Source organism: Mustelus asterias, chromosome 10 (assembly GCF_964213995.1).
Source record: "Mustelus asterias chromosome 10, sMusAst1.hap1.1, whole genome shotgun sequence".
Classification (NCBI taxonomy): domain Eukaryota; kingdom Metazoa; phylum Chordata; class Chondrichthyes; order Carcharhiniformes; family Triakidae; genus Mustelus; species Mustelus asterias.
The window spans coordinates 113,579,412-113,592,407 of NC_135810.1; the positions used below are offsets into that span (position 1 = coordinate 113,579,412).

The 12,996-nt window shown below is 44.8% G+C and overlaps 1 protein-coding gene across 1 annotated transcript; it reads right to left on the reverse strand.

The window, feature by feature from the left end:
- Positions 1-265: 265 nt before the first annotated feature.
- On the reverse strand, positions 266-12,329 carry LOC144500102 (P2Y purinoceptor 8-like). Its single transcript, XM_078222879.1, has 2 exons — positions 12,256-12,329; positions 266-1,733 (listed from the first exon to the last, which is right to left on the reverse strand). Exon 2 carries the CDS (start codon positions 1,671-1,673, stop codon positions 675-677), a length of 999 nt encoding a protein of 332 aa, XP_078079005.1. The 5' UTR covers positions 1,674-1,733; positions 12,256-12,329; the 3' UTR covers positions 266-674.
- Between the last annotated feature and the right edge of the window lie 667 nt (positions 12,330-12,996).

Consider the following 12,996-nt stretch of genomic DNA (forward strand, 5'->3'; position numbering starts at 1 on the left):
TGTGTCTGTGTGGGTTTCTTCTGGATGCTCCCGTTTCCCCCCAACAACCTGAAAGACGTGCTGGTTAGGTGGATTTGCCATGTTAAATTTTCTCTCAGTGTACCTGAACAGGCGCCGGAGTGTGGCGACTAGGGGATTTTCACAGTAACTTCTTTGCAGTGTAAATGTAAGCCTACTTACGACACGAATAAATAAACTTTAAAAACTTTTCATGAAGCTCAGATCCAAATTTAAGCCGATTCACATCACTGGTGGGGTGGAGCTTTCCAGGAGATGCCATTGAACAAAATAAATCCTACCCAATCTTTCCCTCCTTAATCCTTGGGGTTGAAACCACTTGTAGTGCAATGGACAGACCATCTCAGTCGAGATGAACTAAGTGTATATAAACCAAATTCTTTCCTAGCCTTCATGCCTTATGCACTTACAGGTGGGTTTGATCCATTGGTCATCAGGGGAGACAGAGGTTTAGAGTCATAGACATTTACAGCATGGAAACAGGCACTTCAGCCCAACATGTCCATGCCGTACAAGTTTTAGCGACTAAGCTAGTCCCAATTGCCCACATTTGGCCCATATCCCTCTAAACCCATCTTACCCATCTTTGGGTTCGTCTGGGTGGAATGGTTTTCCAGAATGTTGGATTTGGTCCCTTGATGTAACTGGGCATCTTACTAACTCCGAAAGGAGACCAATCTTGTTGATAACTCAACTGTGTCCCTCTGACTGCACGACTGTCTGCGACCTATTAAACGATGAAAAAGTTTTTGGAACTCCGTGGAAGCGAAACAGAAAACAAAAGGGTTGAGACAACTGTTTAAACAGCTGAGCGACAAGGTCAACTTGTATGCTGTGTAGCAACCTCTGTTGAACTGAAGTCTCCAGATAATGTGAATCAGGAGGGTGATATTGTTGGGGGCAAAACACGTGACAAAAACTAAGAGCACAGTAAGGGCTAAATAAACAGCTCTCCTTTTCTCCTCTCTGTGCCCCGTGTGAGAGGTTTGGGACAGCTTTAGTATCACTAGAGTGTAACATATGACAGTAATAGTGAATGGGATCAGGAAGAGGAGAACAAATAGGGTGAAGAGGAACAGTCCCCAGGCTTTGGTGTTGGGAAGCATATCCCTTTTAAGAACATCAAAGCAGGTCGTAATGTTAAGCTGCTTAACTTCAAATGTTAAGTCGCTGTATTCGAAAGGCAATAAAACAATAATCAAAATTATCCAGATCCCACAACAGACAGTCAAAGCGTGCCATTTTTTCCAGCTTTGCTTGTACCATATTGGGTGCACCACTCCAACGTAACGCTCGACGCTGATGCAAGTCATTGTCAGGATGGAGCAATACATGTTGGCGTAAAACAAGGTGGTGAGGAACGTGCAGAGGCTCTTGCCAAAAACCCAGTTGTTGTTGTTCAAATGATACGCCGTCTGAAAGGGGAGAAAAAAGGCAAGCAAGATGTCAGTGATGGTCAAGTTGATCATGAAGATGACTAAAGGCGTCTTTGGGTGCGTGTGGAAGCAAAGCAGCCAGAGGGAGATGCTGTTGCCGGGCAGACCGATGAGGATGACGACTACGTAAATGATGGGAAGGGTGATTCTGATCATATCGCTGGTCAGCATCTCCAGGGTCTCACTGTCCAATGTCACGTTTGTTGCGTTGGTTTCCATCTCGATCTCACCATGTGTCTTACTGGTCACTTGAGGAATTCACAAAGGATGATCTTTGAACTGGAATGAGTGAAAGGTGAGTTAGTTTCACTAAGAAACTGAATACAAGGTTAAATATACATAGAATCATGGAATCATAGAACCCTACAATGCAGAAGGAGGCCATTCAGCCCACCAATTCTGCACTGACCACGGTCCCACCCAGGCCCTATCCCCCTAACCCCATGCATTTACCCTAGCTAGTCTCCCTGACATTAAGAGGCAATTTAGCATGGCCAATCCACCTAACCCACACATCTTTGGATAACATATAACCAACAGTTTGTTCAAAAACAACATACGCATCAATAGGTCAAGTCTAGATGCTAAGCTGTTGACTGGTACTTAGGTTTGTTCCTACAAACAGGCTAATCTTAGAAACATAAAAACATAGAAAATAGGAGCAGGATTAGGCCATTTGGCCCTTCGAGTCTGCTCCACCATTCAATATGATCATGGCCGATCCTCTATCTCAACACCATACTCCAACTCTCTCCCCCTACCTCTTGGCATCTTTTGAATCTGGAAATCTATTTATTTCATAGCACATAGAACATAGAACAGTATAGCACAGAACAGGCCCTGCGGCCCACGATGTTGTGCCGAGCTTTATCTGAAACCAAGATCAAGCTATCCCACTCCCTATCATCCTGGTGTGCTCCATGTGCCTATCTAATAACCGCTTAAATGTTCCTAAAGTGTCTGACTCCACTATCACTGCAGGCAGTCCATTCCACACCCCAACCACTCTCTGCGTAAAGAACCTACCTCTGATATCCTTCCTATATCTCCCACCACGAACCCTATAGTTATGCCCCCTTGTAATGGCTCCATCCACCCAAGGAAATAGTCTTTGAACGTTCACTCTATCTATCCCCTTCATCATTTTATAAACCTCTATTAAGTCTCCCCTCAGCCTCCTCCGCTCCAGAGAGAACAGCCCTAGCTCCCTCCACCTTTCCTCATAAGACCTACCCTCCAAACCAGGCAGCATCCTGGTAAATCTCCTCTGCACTCTTTCCAGCGCTTCCACATCCTTCTTATAGTGAGGTGACCAGAACTGCACACAATATTCCAAATGTGGTCTCACCAAGGTCCTGTACAGTTGCAGCATAACCCCACGGCTCTTAAACTCCAACCCCCTGTTAATAAAAGCTAACACATTATAGGCCTTCTTCACAGCTCTATCCACTTGAGTGGCAACCTTTAGAGATCTGTGGATATGGACCCCAAGATCTCTCTGTTCCTCCACAGTCTTCAGAACCCTACCTTTGACCCTGTAATCCACATTTAAATTAGTCCTACCAAAATGAATCACCTCACATTTATCAGGGTTAAACTCCATTTGCCATTTTTCAGCCCAGCTTTGCATCCTATCTATGTCTCTTTGCAGCCTACAACAGCCCTCCACCTCATCCACTACTCCACCAATCTTGGTGTCATCAGCAAGTTTACTGATCCACCCTTCAGCCCCCTCCTCTAAGTCATTAATAAAAATCACAAAGAGCAGAGGACCAAGCACTGATCCCTGTGGCACTCCGCTAGCAACCTGCCTCCAGTCCGAAAATTTTCCATCCACCACCACCCTCTGTCTTCGATCAGACAGCCAGTTACCTATCCAATCGGCCAACTTTCCCTCTATCTCACACCTCCTCACTTTCATCAGATTTCCTTCTGAATTTGGTGATTTGGCCTCCAGAACCTTCGATGGTAGAGAATTCCACAGGTTCAACAGCCTCTGAATGAAGACGTTTCTTCTTACCTCAGTCCTAAATGGCCCAAATAGTATCCTGAGACTGTGACCCCCTGTTGTCGACATCCCCAGTCAGAGGAAACAACATCCTTGCATCCAGTCTGCCCAGCACTATCAGAATTTTATACGTTTCAATGAGATTCCTTCTCATTCTTTTAAACTTCAGTGAATACAGGCCCAGTCAACCCTATCTCTCTTCATATGACAATCCTACCATCCCAGGAATCAGTCTGCTAATCCTTCACTACAGTCCTTCTATGGCAAGTAGAATCATAGAATCATAGAAACCCTACAGTGCAGAAAGAGGCCACTTGGCCCATCGAGTCTGCACCGACCACAATCCCACCCAGGCCCTACCCCCATATCCCTACATATTTACCCGCTAACCTACGCATCTCAGGACTCTTAAGGGGCAATTTTTAGCATGGCCAATCAACCTAACCCGCACATCTTTGGACTGTGGGAGGAAACCGGAGCACCCGGAGGAAACCCACGCAGACACGAAGAGAATGTGCAAACTCCACACAGACAGTGACCCAAGCCGGGAATCGAACCAAGGTCCCTGGAGCTGTGAAGCAGCAGTCTAACCACTGTGCTACCGTGCCGCCCAAGTATATCCTTCCTTGGTAGAGTGACCAAAACCGCACACAATACTCAAGATGTGGTCTCACCAAGGCCCTGTACAAGTGCAGTAAGATATCCTTTCTCCTGTTATCAAGTCGTCTTGCAATGAAGACCAGCATACCATTAGCCTTCTTCACAAGTCACCCATAACAGTGATTAGCACTGCTACCTCACAGCGCCAGGGACCTGGGTTCGATTCCGGCCTTGGGTGACTATGTGGAGTTTGCACCTTCTCCCTGTGTCTGTGTGGGTTTCCCTCAGGTGCTCCAGTTTCCTCCCACACTCCAAAGATGTGTGGGTTAGATGGACTGGCAATGCTAATTTGCCCCTTGATGTCCAATGATATATAGGTTAGGTGGATTAGTCATGGTAAATGTGCGAGGTTATGGGAATAGGGTGGGACAGGGGTGTGGGTGGACCTGGATAAGATGCTCTTTCGGAGAGCTGATGCAGACAAAGTGGGCTGAATGGCCTCTTTCTGCACTGTATGGATTCTGTAATTACTGTAGCGCCCTTGTTTCCTGTTTAAGGCCATCCTTTACTTTACCACTACTGTTTGGAGGGTTATAGACAACTCCCACAAATGTTTTCTGTCCTTTGTCGCTTCTTGTTCCTCCCAGACTCATCCTCGGAGCCAATATCCTCTATCCAAAATCGCAAGAAACTACAAAGGGTCGTGAATGAAGCCCAGTGCACCACGCAAACCAGCCTCCCATCCATTGACTCTGTCTACACTGCCTGCTGCCTCAGAAAAGCAGCCAGCATAATTAAGGACTCCACGCACCCTGGACGTTCCCTTCTTCCATCGGGAAAAAGATACAAAAGTCTGAGGTCACATACCAACCGACTCAAGAACAACTTCTTCCCTGCTGCCATCAAACTTTTGAATGGACTTATCTCGCACTAAGTTGATCTCTCTCCACACCTTAGCCATGACTGTTACACTACATTCTGCACTTTCTCCTTTTGTTCTCTATGAATGGTATACTTTGTCTGTGTAGCGTGCAAGAAACAATACTTTTCACTGTATACTAATACATGTGACAATAAGAAATCAAATCAAAATTGTGCTAATTTCAAACTTAACTAACAATGCCAATGCACCTGCTTTCCCTTTTTGTCTGTCTTAGAATTCTTAGAATCCCTACAGTACAGAAAGAGGCCATTCGGCCCATCGAGTCTGCACCGACCACAATCCCACCCAGGCCCTACCCCCATATCCCTTCATATTTTACCCGCTAATCCCTCTAACCTACACATCCCAGGACACTAAGGGCAATTTTAGCACGGCCAATCAACCTAACCCGCACATCTTTGGACTGTGGGAGGAAACCGGAGCACCCGGAGGAAACCCATGCAGACACGAGGAGAATGTGCAAACTCCACACAGACAGTGACCCAAGCTGGGAATCGAACCCAGGTCCCTGGAGCTGTGAAGCAGCAGTGCTAACCACTGTGCTACCGTGCCGCCCACCCGTGTCCTTCCTAAGTACGCTTGGATATTCAGTTCCTAGCCTTGATCACCCTGCAGCCATGTCTCAGTAACACAACGACATTTGTATTGTTAATTCATCTAACTTATTGCAAACGCCCTCTGCATTCAAATACAATGTCTTTTGACTTGTCTTTTTAACAACATTTTTGTACGATGGCCTTCTTTGCTGCCAGCCCTTGTTTCCTCAATCTTCACTGACTCATCCAAATCACCATTCTTCAGTGCAAGTCTAGATAATTAAAGTCGTCAGCATGTTGGGGGCATCCAAATCAAAAAGTATGTTTGTAAGAGGAATTTTTTGAGGTGTCCCACTGGGGTGTCTTGTACTCGGTTGATCTCACACAACCAACACATAGAATACAAAAGACAGCAAGTAGTTAAAGAATGAAAATGAGTTTTATTTGCTAATGCATGCATCAGGAGAGAGAAAACAGTCAATGAGGGTTGCCTATCCTCTCTGGGTAACAATACAAACTTGTGATTGATATATTCTCTTCAACACTTCAATTCCCCGCCCAGCCTGTCTTCCAAACTGGAGGGTCCAATTACAATATTACACAGTATTACCTTAGCCAATAACATTCCACCTATTAGCAGGGAAGGAACTCATTAGTCCATGGCACCTAACGGCCCTTCCCTCGTTACTGGGAAACCTAACTACGTAAAACCCAGTAGATTCATGGATATTACTAATTGCTACACATTTTAATTGGTAAAAGGAGTCAGTTCTTTTGCCTGAATCTGGCCTCTCTTTTCAGCTTGAGAGGCTGTACCAGCCTCGCTAACCGGGAGTGAAAATACTCCCATTCATTCCAGACCTCTGATTAACTTGCAGCTGCCTAACCCAGGCAGATAAGAACGACTGCTCACTATACTTTATTGTCTCAAAAAATGTGGCATGTCTGCTGCTATTTCCCATTATGCTGAGCAAACAGATCGTTGTTTAGCCAAGGTTCACAAACACATTTAAAACTACATTTTAGTTACAATACTTGTTTAAGAATTCATTACTATTGACTATAGGTGATTAATAGACAATACCTTCACATATATTGTATTGGGCACAAGGTGAATCCTAATTCTATATATACGTCACCTTGTAATCTCCTCCTTAACCTAATCTACTTATTATAGTGAATTTAAAGCAAGGGCCTTCATACTAGGAGTTCTATACCACCCTCCATCAGTGTTTGCTTAACATTTGCACGTACACCATTTTCTACAGGAGAACCGGGGATCTGTGAGGAGGAATTGAATTCCTTGTGGATGTTCCTCTTGCTGTGGTCTGTAACATCCCAGTGCTGACCTGATCTGGCTCTACTTAATCCAGTATAGAAAAGGGATCAAAGCATTCCTGGTCTGCATGTCTGAGTGGCACAGAGGTTAATGGATCTATTGGATAAGGTGCCTAGTTGAGTTATTTTAATGATCCAACCGTTTTCTATACCAATTTCTTACATATACCTACAAAATTCTCATTGCTTTTGCTAAGTCCTTGATGTATTTTCTTTTTTGTAGCCATGCTGCCTGGCCTCCCACATTCTGCGCCCCTCCCCCCCCCTCCACCTAAACTTGAAACCATCCAAATCTCTGTTGCCTGTGATTTAAGTTGGACCAAGTCGTATTCACGCTCCTGTGATCGCTGACCTACTTTGACTTGTGATGAAGCAACACCTCAGTTTTAAAATTTCTGCCTTGGTTTTCAATTCCTTCCTGTCCTGACCCCTCCCTATTATCTCTTGTGAAACAGTGAAAGAAACGTTTCATACATTTTCCCTTCCTTTTTGTTCTCATTCCGAAATCTCCCCGGTGCAAATCTGAATTAATCTGAAATTTAAAATCTGCTGATGAGTTCATAGAGTCATAAAAGATCTTTCGGCCCATCGAGCCTGCAAACCACTAAATGCTCGCTAATCCCATTTTTCTGCACTTGTCCCATATCCTTGAATGCTATGATATTTCAAGTGCTGATCCAAATATTTTTTAAGGGTTGAAAGGTTTCCTCCATGACCTTCCCAGCATCAGTATTGGACTGAATGGTTTCTGAGCTGCAGATTGACACTTTAGATCTTTGTCAATGATGGTATTGAACTATTGTAAATAGATTTGAAAGTAGTTTAATGATAAATATTAAGAGTTCTACTAAAGTAATGATCTGAGTTTGAGCATGAGCAACAATCAGTATGACTACTCAAACTGGGTGGCATAGTGGCGCAGCAGTTAGCACTGCTGCCTCACAACACCAGGGTCAGAGGTTAGATTCCTGGCTTGGGTCACTGTCTGTGTGGACGTTTTCCCCGTGTCTGCGTGGGTTTCCTCTGGGTGCTCCAGTTTCCTCCCACAGTCCGAAAGACATGCTGGGTTAGGTACATTGGCCGTGCTAAATTCTCCCTCAGTGTACCCGAACTAGGTGCCGGAGTGTGGCGGCTCTCGGACTTTTACAGTCACTTCATTGCAGTGTTAATGTACTCGTGACAGTAGTAAATGAACTTCAAACTTAGTGAAAATAAATTCTTCCTCAAGTATTTATCCAATTCCCTTTTGAATGTTATTATTGAATCTTTCTTTCAACCCTCTCTGAGACAAAGCATTCCAGACCATAATGATTCACAGAGAGCACACACAATCATACCGGAATGAGTTAACTCAACACCATCCAGGACAAAGCATTCTGTTTGATTGCCAACCCATCCACTCTCTTGAACCGTCACTCCCTCTATCACCAGTGCGCCATGTGAGTACCTTCTAAAAGATGCACTGACTGCTTAGGACTGATTAGGGACAGTCAGCATGGCTTTGTGAGTGGAAAATCATGTCTCACAAATTTAATTGAGTTTTTTGAAGGGGTAACTAAGAATGTAGATGAGGGCAGTGCAGTTGATGTTGTCTACATGGACTTTAGCAAGGCCTTTGACAAGGTATCGCATGGTAGAAGTTTGGCTCAGGACTTTGCATAGATTGATCTAGGTCAGCTGCACAACTACCTGGAAATTATCAAATGAAATAAATTAATGAACATGTGAAATTGGAGCAGAAGTAGGCCATTCAGCCCCTTGAGCCTGCTCCGCCATTCAGTAGGATCATGGCTGATCTGTTTGTGTTTCAAATTCCGTCTTCCCCTCTACCCCCAATAATCTTTGATTTCCTTTATCGAAAGAATCTACCTACTTCCACCTAAAAATATATTAAATGACTCTGCCTCTAAATGTCTCCTTCTGAGGCAGTGTTCCAAAGTTGTACAACTCTCAAACAGAAAATAATTCTCCTCATCCCGGTCCAAAAAAGACAACACCTCATTTTGTGACAGTTCCTCCTAGTTCTAGGCTCACTCACAAGAGGCACATTGGCACAGTGATTAGCACTGTTGCCGCACTTGCCAGAGATGAGGGTTCAATTCCCGGCTTGGTTCACTGTCTGTATGGAGTTTGCACATTCTCCCTGTGTCTGCGTGGGTTTCCTTCAGGTATGCCGGTTTCGTCCCACAGTACAAAGATGTGCGGAATTGGTTGATTGGCCTTAGTGTCAGGGGGACTAGCAGGGTAATGGGGTTATGGGGTAGAGCTTGGGTGGGATTGTTGTTGGTGCAGGCTTAACATAGAACATAGAACAGTACAGCACAGAACAGGCCCTTCGGCCCACGATGTTGTGCCGAGCTTTATCTGAAACCAAGATCAAGCTATCCCACTCCCTATCATCCTGGTGTGCTCCATGTGCCTATCCAATAACCGCTTAAATGTTCCTAAAGTGTCTGACTCCACTATCACTGCAGGCAGTCCATTCCACACCCCAACCGCTCTCTGCGTAAAGAACCTACCTCTGATATCCTTCCTATATCTCCCACCATGAGCCCTATAGTTATGCCCCCTTGTAATAGCTCCATCCACCCGAGGAAATAGTCTTTGATGGGCCGAATGGCCGCCTTCTGCACTGTAGGAATTCTATGATCCTTTCCATGCCCATATTGTCAATATCGTTCAGGATCTTATATAACTTCAATCAAACCACACCTCACTCTTCAAAACTCCAATGGAAACAAGCCAGTCTGCCCAACCTTATCTTATAAGACAATCTGCACATTCTAGGCATCAAGCTAGTAAACCTTCCCTGAACCATCTCCAATGCATTTACATCCTGCTTTAAACAGAGACCAAAACTGCACATAGTGTTTGAGATGTGAGGCGTGATCTTACCGGCCATTTACGCTGTGCTCCCGCTGCAGTGAAGACGGGGAATTTGGCAGCAAGCCAAATCTCCGTTCACTGCAGCGGGAATGGAAAATTCCATTGGTGTGAATGGTCGGAAAATTCCAGCCGTGGTCTGATCAATGCCGCATAACTGAAGCAGAACATCTCTGTTCAATTCCTCTTATAATGAAGGACAGCATTCTATTAGCCTTCTTAGTTACCTGCATACTAACTCTTTGTGACTCATGCACTCGAACACCTGGATCCCTCTGCACATTGGAATTTTACAATCGTTCTCATTTTAAGTAATACCACGCTATTTTTATTCTTCCTGCCAAAGTGAAAACTTCACATTTCCCCACATTGTACTCCAGCTGCCAAATTTCTGCCCATTCACTCAACCTTTTCTAAAAGTTTAAGAAAAAGATTATTTATTAGTATCACAAGTAGGTTTATATTAACACTGCAATGAAGTTACTGTGAAAATCCCTTAGTCGCCACACTAGCCCGGCGCCTGTTCAGTTACACTGAGGGAGAATTTAGCATGGCCAATGCACCAAACCAGCATGTCTTTTAGGCTGTGGGAGGAAACTGGAGCACCCGAAGGAAACCCACGCAGACACGGGGAGAATGTGCAAACTCCGCACAGACAGTGAGCCAAGCCGGGAATATGAACCAGGGTCCCTGGTGCTGAGGCAGCAGTGCCAACCACAATGCCACCATGCTGCCCTACCTCCATTTGTAACTTCCTTCTGTCCTCCTCACAGCATTCTTTCCTACCTATCTTTCTGCCATCTGCAAATTTAGCAATTCTGCCTTCGCTCCCCTCATCTAAGTTTGATTCTATCGTAGGGAAGCAAAACGTTGCCCTTGCCGGAAAGATCATAGATCTGAAAGGTTTACTCTGTTTCTCCCTCCACTGAAGCTGCCTGACATGCTGAGTATTTCCAGCTTTTTCTGCCTTTGTGTCACGGAATCAGAGAATTGTTGCAGCACAGAAGGAGGCCATTCAGCCTGCTGAGCCTGTGCTAATGGTCTGCAAGAGCAAGTTAGTCATTGCTACTTCCCTGACGCTTCCCCGTAGCCCCGCAATTCCCCTCCCCCCCCCCTCCCCAACCCTCCCATTGGGTGATTATCTAATTATCTTACGAAAGCCACAATTGAATCCACCTCCCTTTCAGGCAATGAAAGTGCTTCTTGGCATCACCTCCAATGGCTTGACTCGAATATTAAGATTGAACTTTGTTGGGCTGGATTCCTGCAGACAAAATAATTTCTCTCTACCTATCTCACCAACTCCTTCAATCATCTCAAACACCCCAATTAATTAACCCCTTCATCTTCTGCACTTTAGTGAATGGTCTAGCTTATGTAGCCCGTGTCTTTATGTTTTAACTCATTAAGCCCCGGCCTCCTTCTCCAGCGGGCAGTCTGGTTAGATGAAAGAAAAATGCTGGAAATTCTCAGTAGTTCTGACATCTGTGGAGAGAGAATAGAGCCAACATTTCGAGTCTAGATGACCCATCATCGGAGCTGAGATGAAAGAGAGTCAGCAGAGATTTATACTTTGACGATAGGAACGGTGGTGGAATTGGACAAAGGGAGTGTAAATGAGCATGCAGAAAGGTGTTGAAAGTGTCCATTAGCATTAGCATTTTCCCTCAGTGTGCCTGAACAGGCACCAGAGTGTGGAAAGCATTCTTTCTAGTTGTATCACAGCTTGATGTGGCTCCTGCTCTGCCCAAGACCGCAAGAAACGACCAAAGGTCATGAACGTAACCCAATCCATCACGCAAACCAGCCTCCCATCCATTGACTCTGCCTACATTTCCCGCTGCCTTGGCAAAGCAGCAGCATAATTAAGAACCTCAAGCACCCCAGACATTCATTCTTCCACCTCCTTCCATTGGGAAAAAGATACAAAAGTCTGAGGTCATGTACCAACCAACTCAAGAACAGCTTGTTCCCTGCTGCCATCAGACCTTTGAATGGGCTTACGTCACACTAAGTTGAGCTTTCTCTACGCTCTAGCTATGACTGTAACACTACATTCTGCACTCTCTCTTTTCCTTCTCTATGAACGGTATGCTTTGTCTGTACAGCGCGCAAGAAAGAATACTTTTCACTGTGTACCAATACATGTGACAATAATGAATCAAATCAAATCAAATCAAAAATCAAAGACTAGGGAATTTTCACAGTAACTTCATTGCAGTGTTAATGGAAGCCTACTTGTGACAATAATAAATACACTTTAAAACTTTAAAAGCAATTGCTACAAACTTCCATTTAGATGCTTTCCCATTCTTTTCTTATCACTCAGGTGCACATTGGACTGCTAATTGTTTAAAAAAATGCAAAAATATCTAGATTCCAATTGTCATCACGTTGTGATTAGATTCACGTTGCCTTTGGATTTAATGGACCATTTACAGAACAAAGCAAGCAGTTTCAAAATAGCTGGCACCTGTTTTTAAATTTTAATACCTTGCTATTAGTCTTAGTGCCCCTCTGGCTGCTGTTGTTTCGCCATCCAGATTGGATTTAGTTCAAAGGGGGCATTGGAAAGGGTGCATTCAGATCTCAGAGAAATTCAGATGGTAAGTAACTGACTATACCGTGCAGTTCAGAGATTATAGAGGAGTAGTTTTGCTGCTTACCTGAGGAGGCAGCTTGCTGTTGACATGTGTGCTGTTTGGAAGGAGGAAAGTACAAGGCAGCTCAGGAAAACCACAGGAAGTGACAACGCAAGCCGCACAACTTTCCTCACTGTGAGGTCGGTGTTGTAACGAATCAGCCAGCAGCAGTCCACTGCCACGCATTCACACTTCAATCACTTTTATCTGCAATCTACACTTTAGATTGCCCAAGAAGAGTTCAAAATCTTTTCGTTTATCTCAAAGCAAAACAAAAAAAATTATGCTTACTCTTCAAAAAATTGCATGCGTGGCGACGGAGACATCGCATGGACTGTGGTGCTGCCAGATGGAATCAAGCACCTCTGAAGGTGATCACTGGGCTCATTGTTTCTGCGCCAGCTCCGTGAGGGCATCACCTTCTGCTCTTTACCTTTGAGCATGGGTTGGTGCTGCTTCCAAGCCCCACCCCCACTTGGCCTCCCGCCAGCCTGCCTGAGCCTTCTCCCTGGAAGCGCACAGTTCCAGAGGTCACTTGCAGGCCTGTCCAGTTAAAGATGGCGGGTGAGGTGGCCATATCAGAATGCCTGCA

Bases quoted from the DNA above. Each gene is read 5' to 3' on its own strand.
- LOC144500102 (XM_078222879.1), bottom strand. From the start codon at position 1,673: ATGGAAACCAACGCAACAAACGTGACATTGGACAGTGAGACCCTGGAG.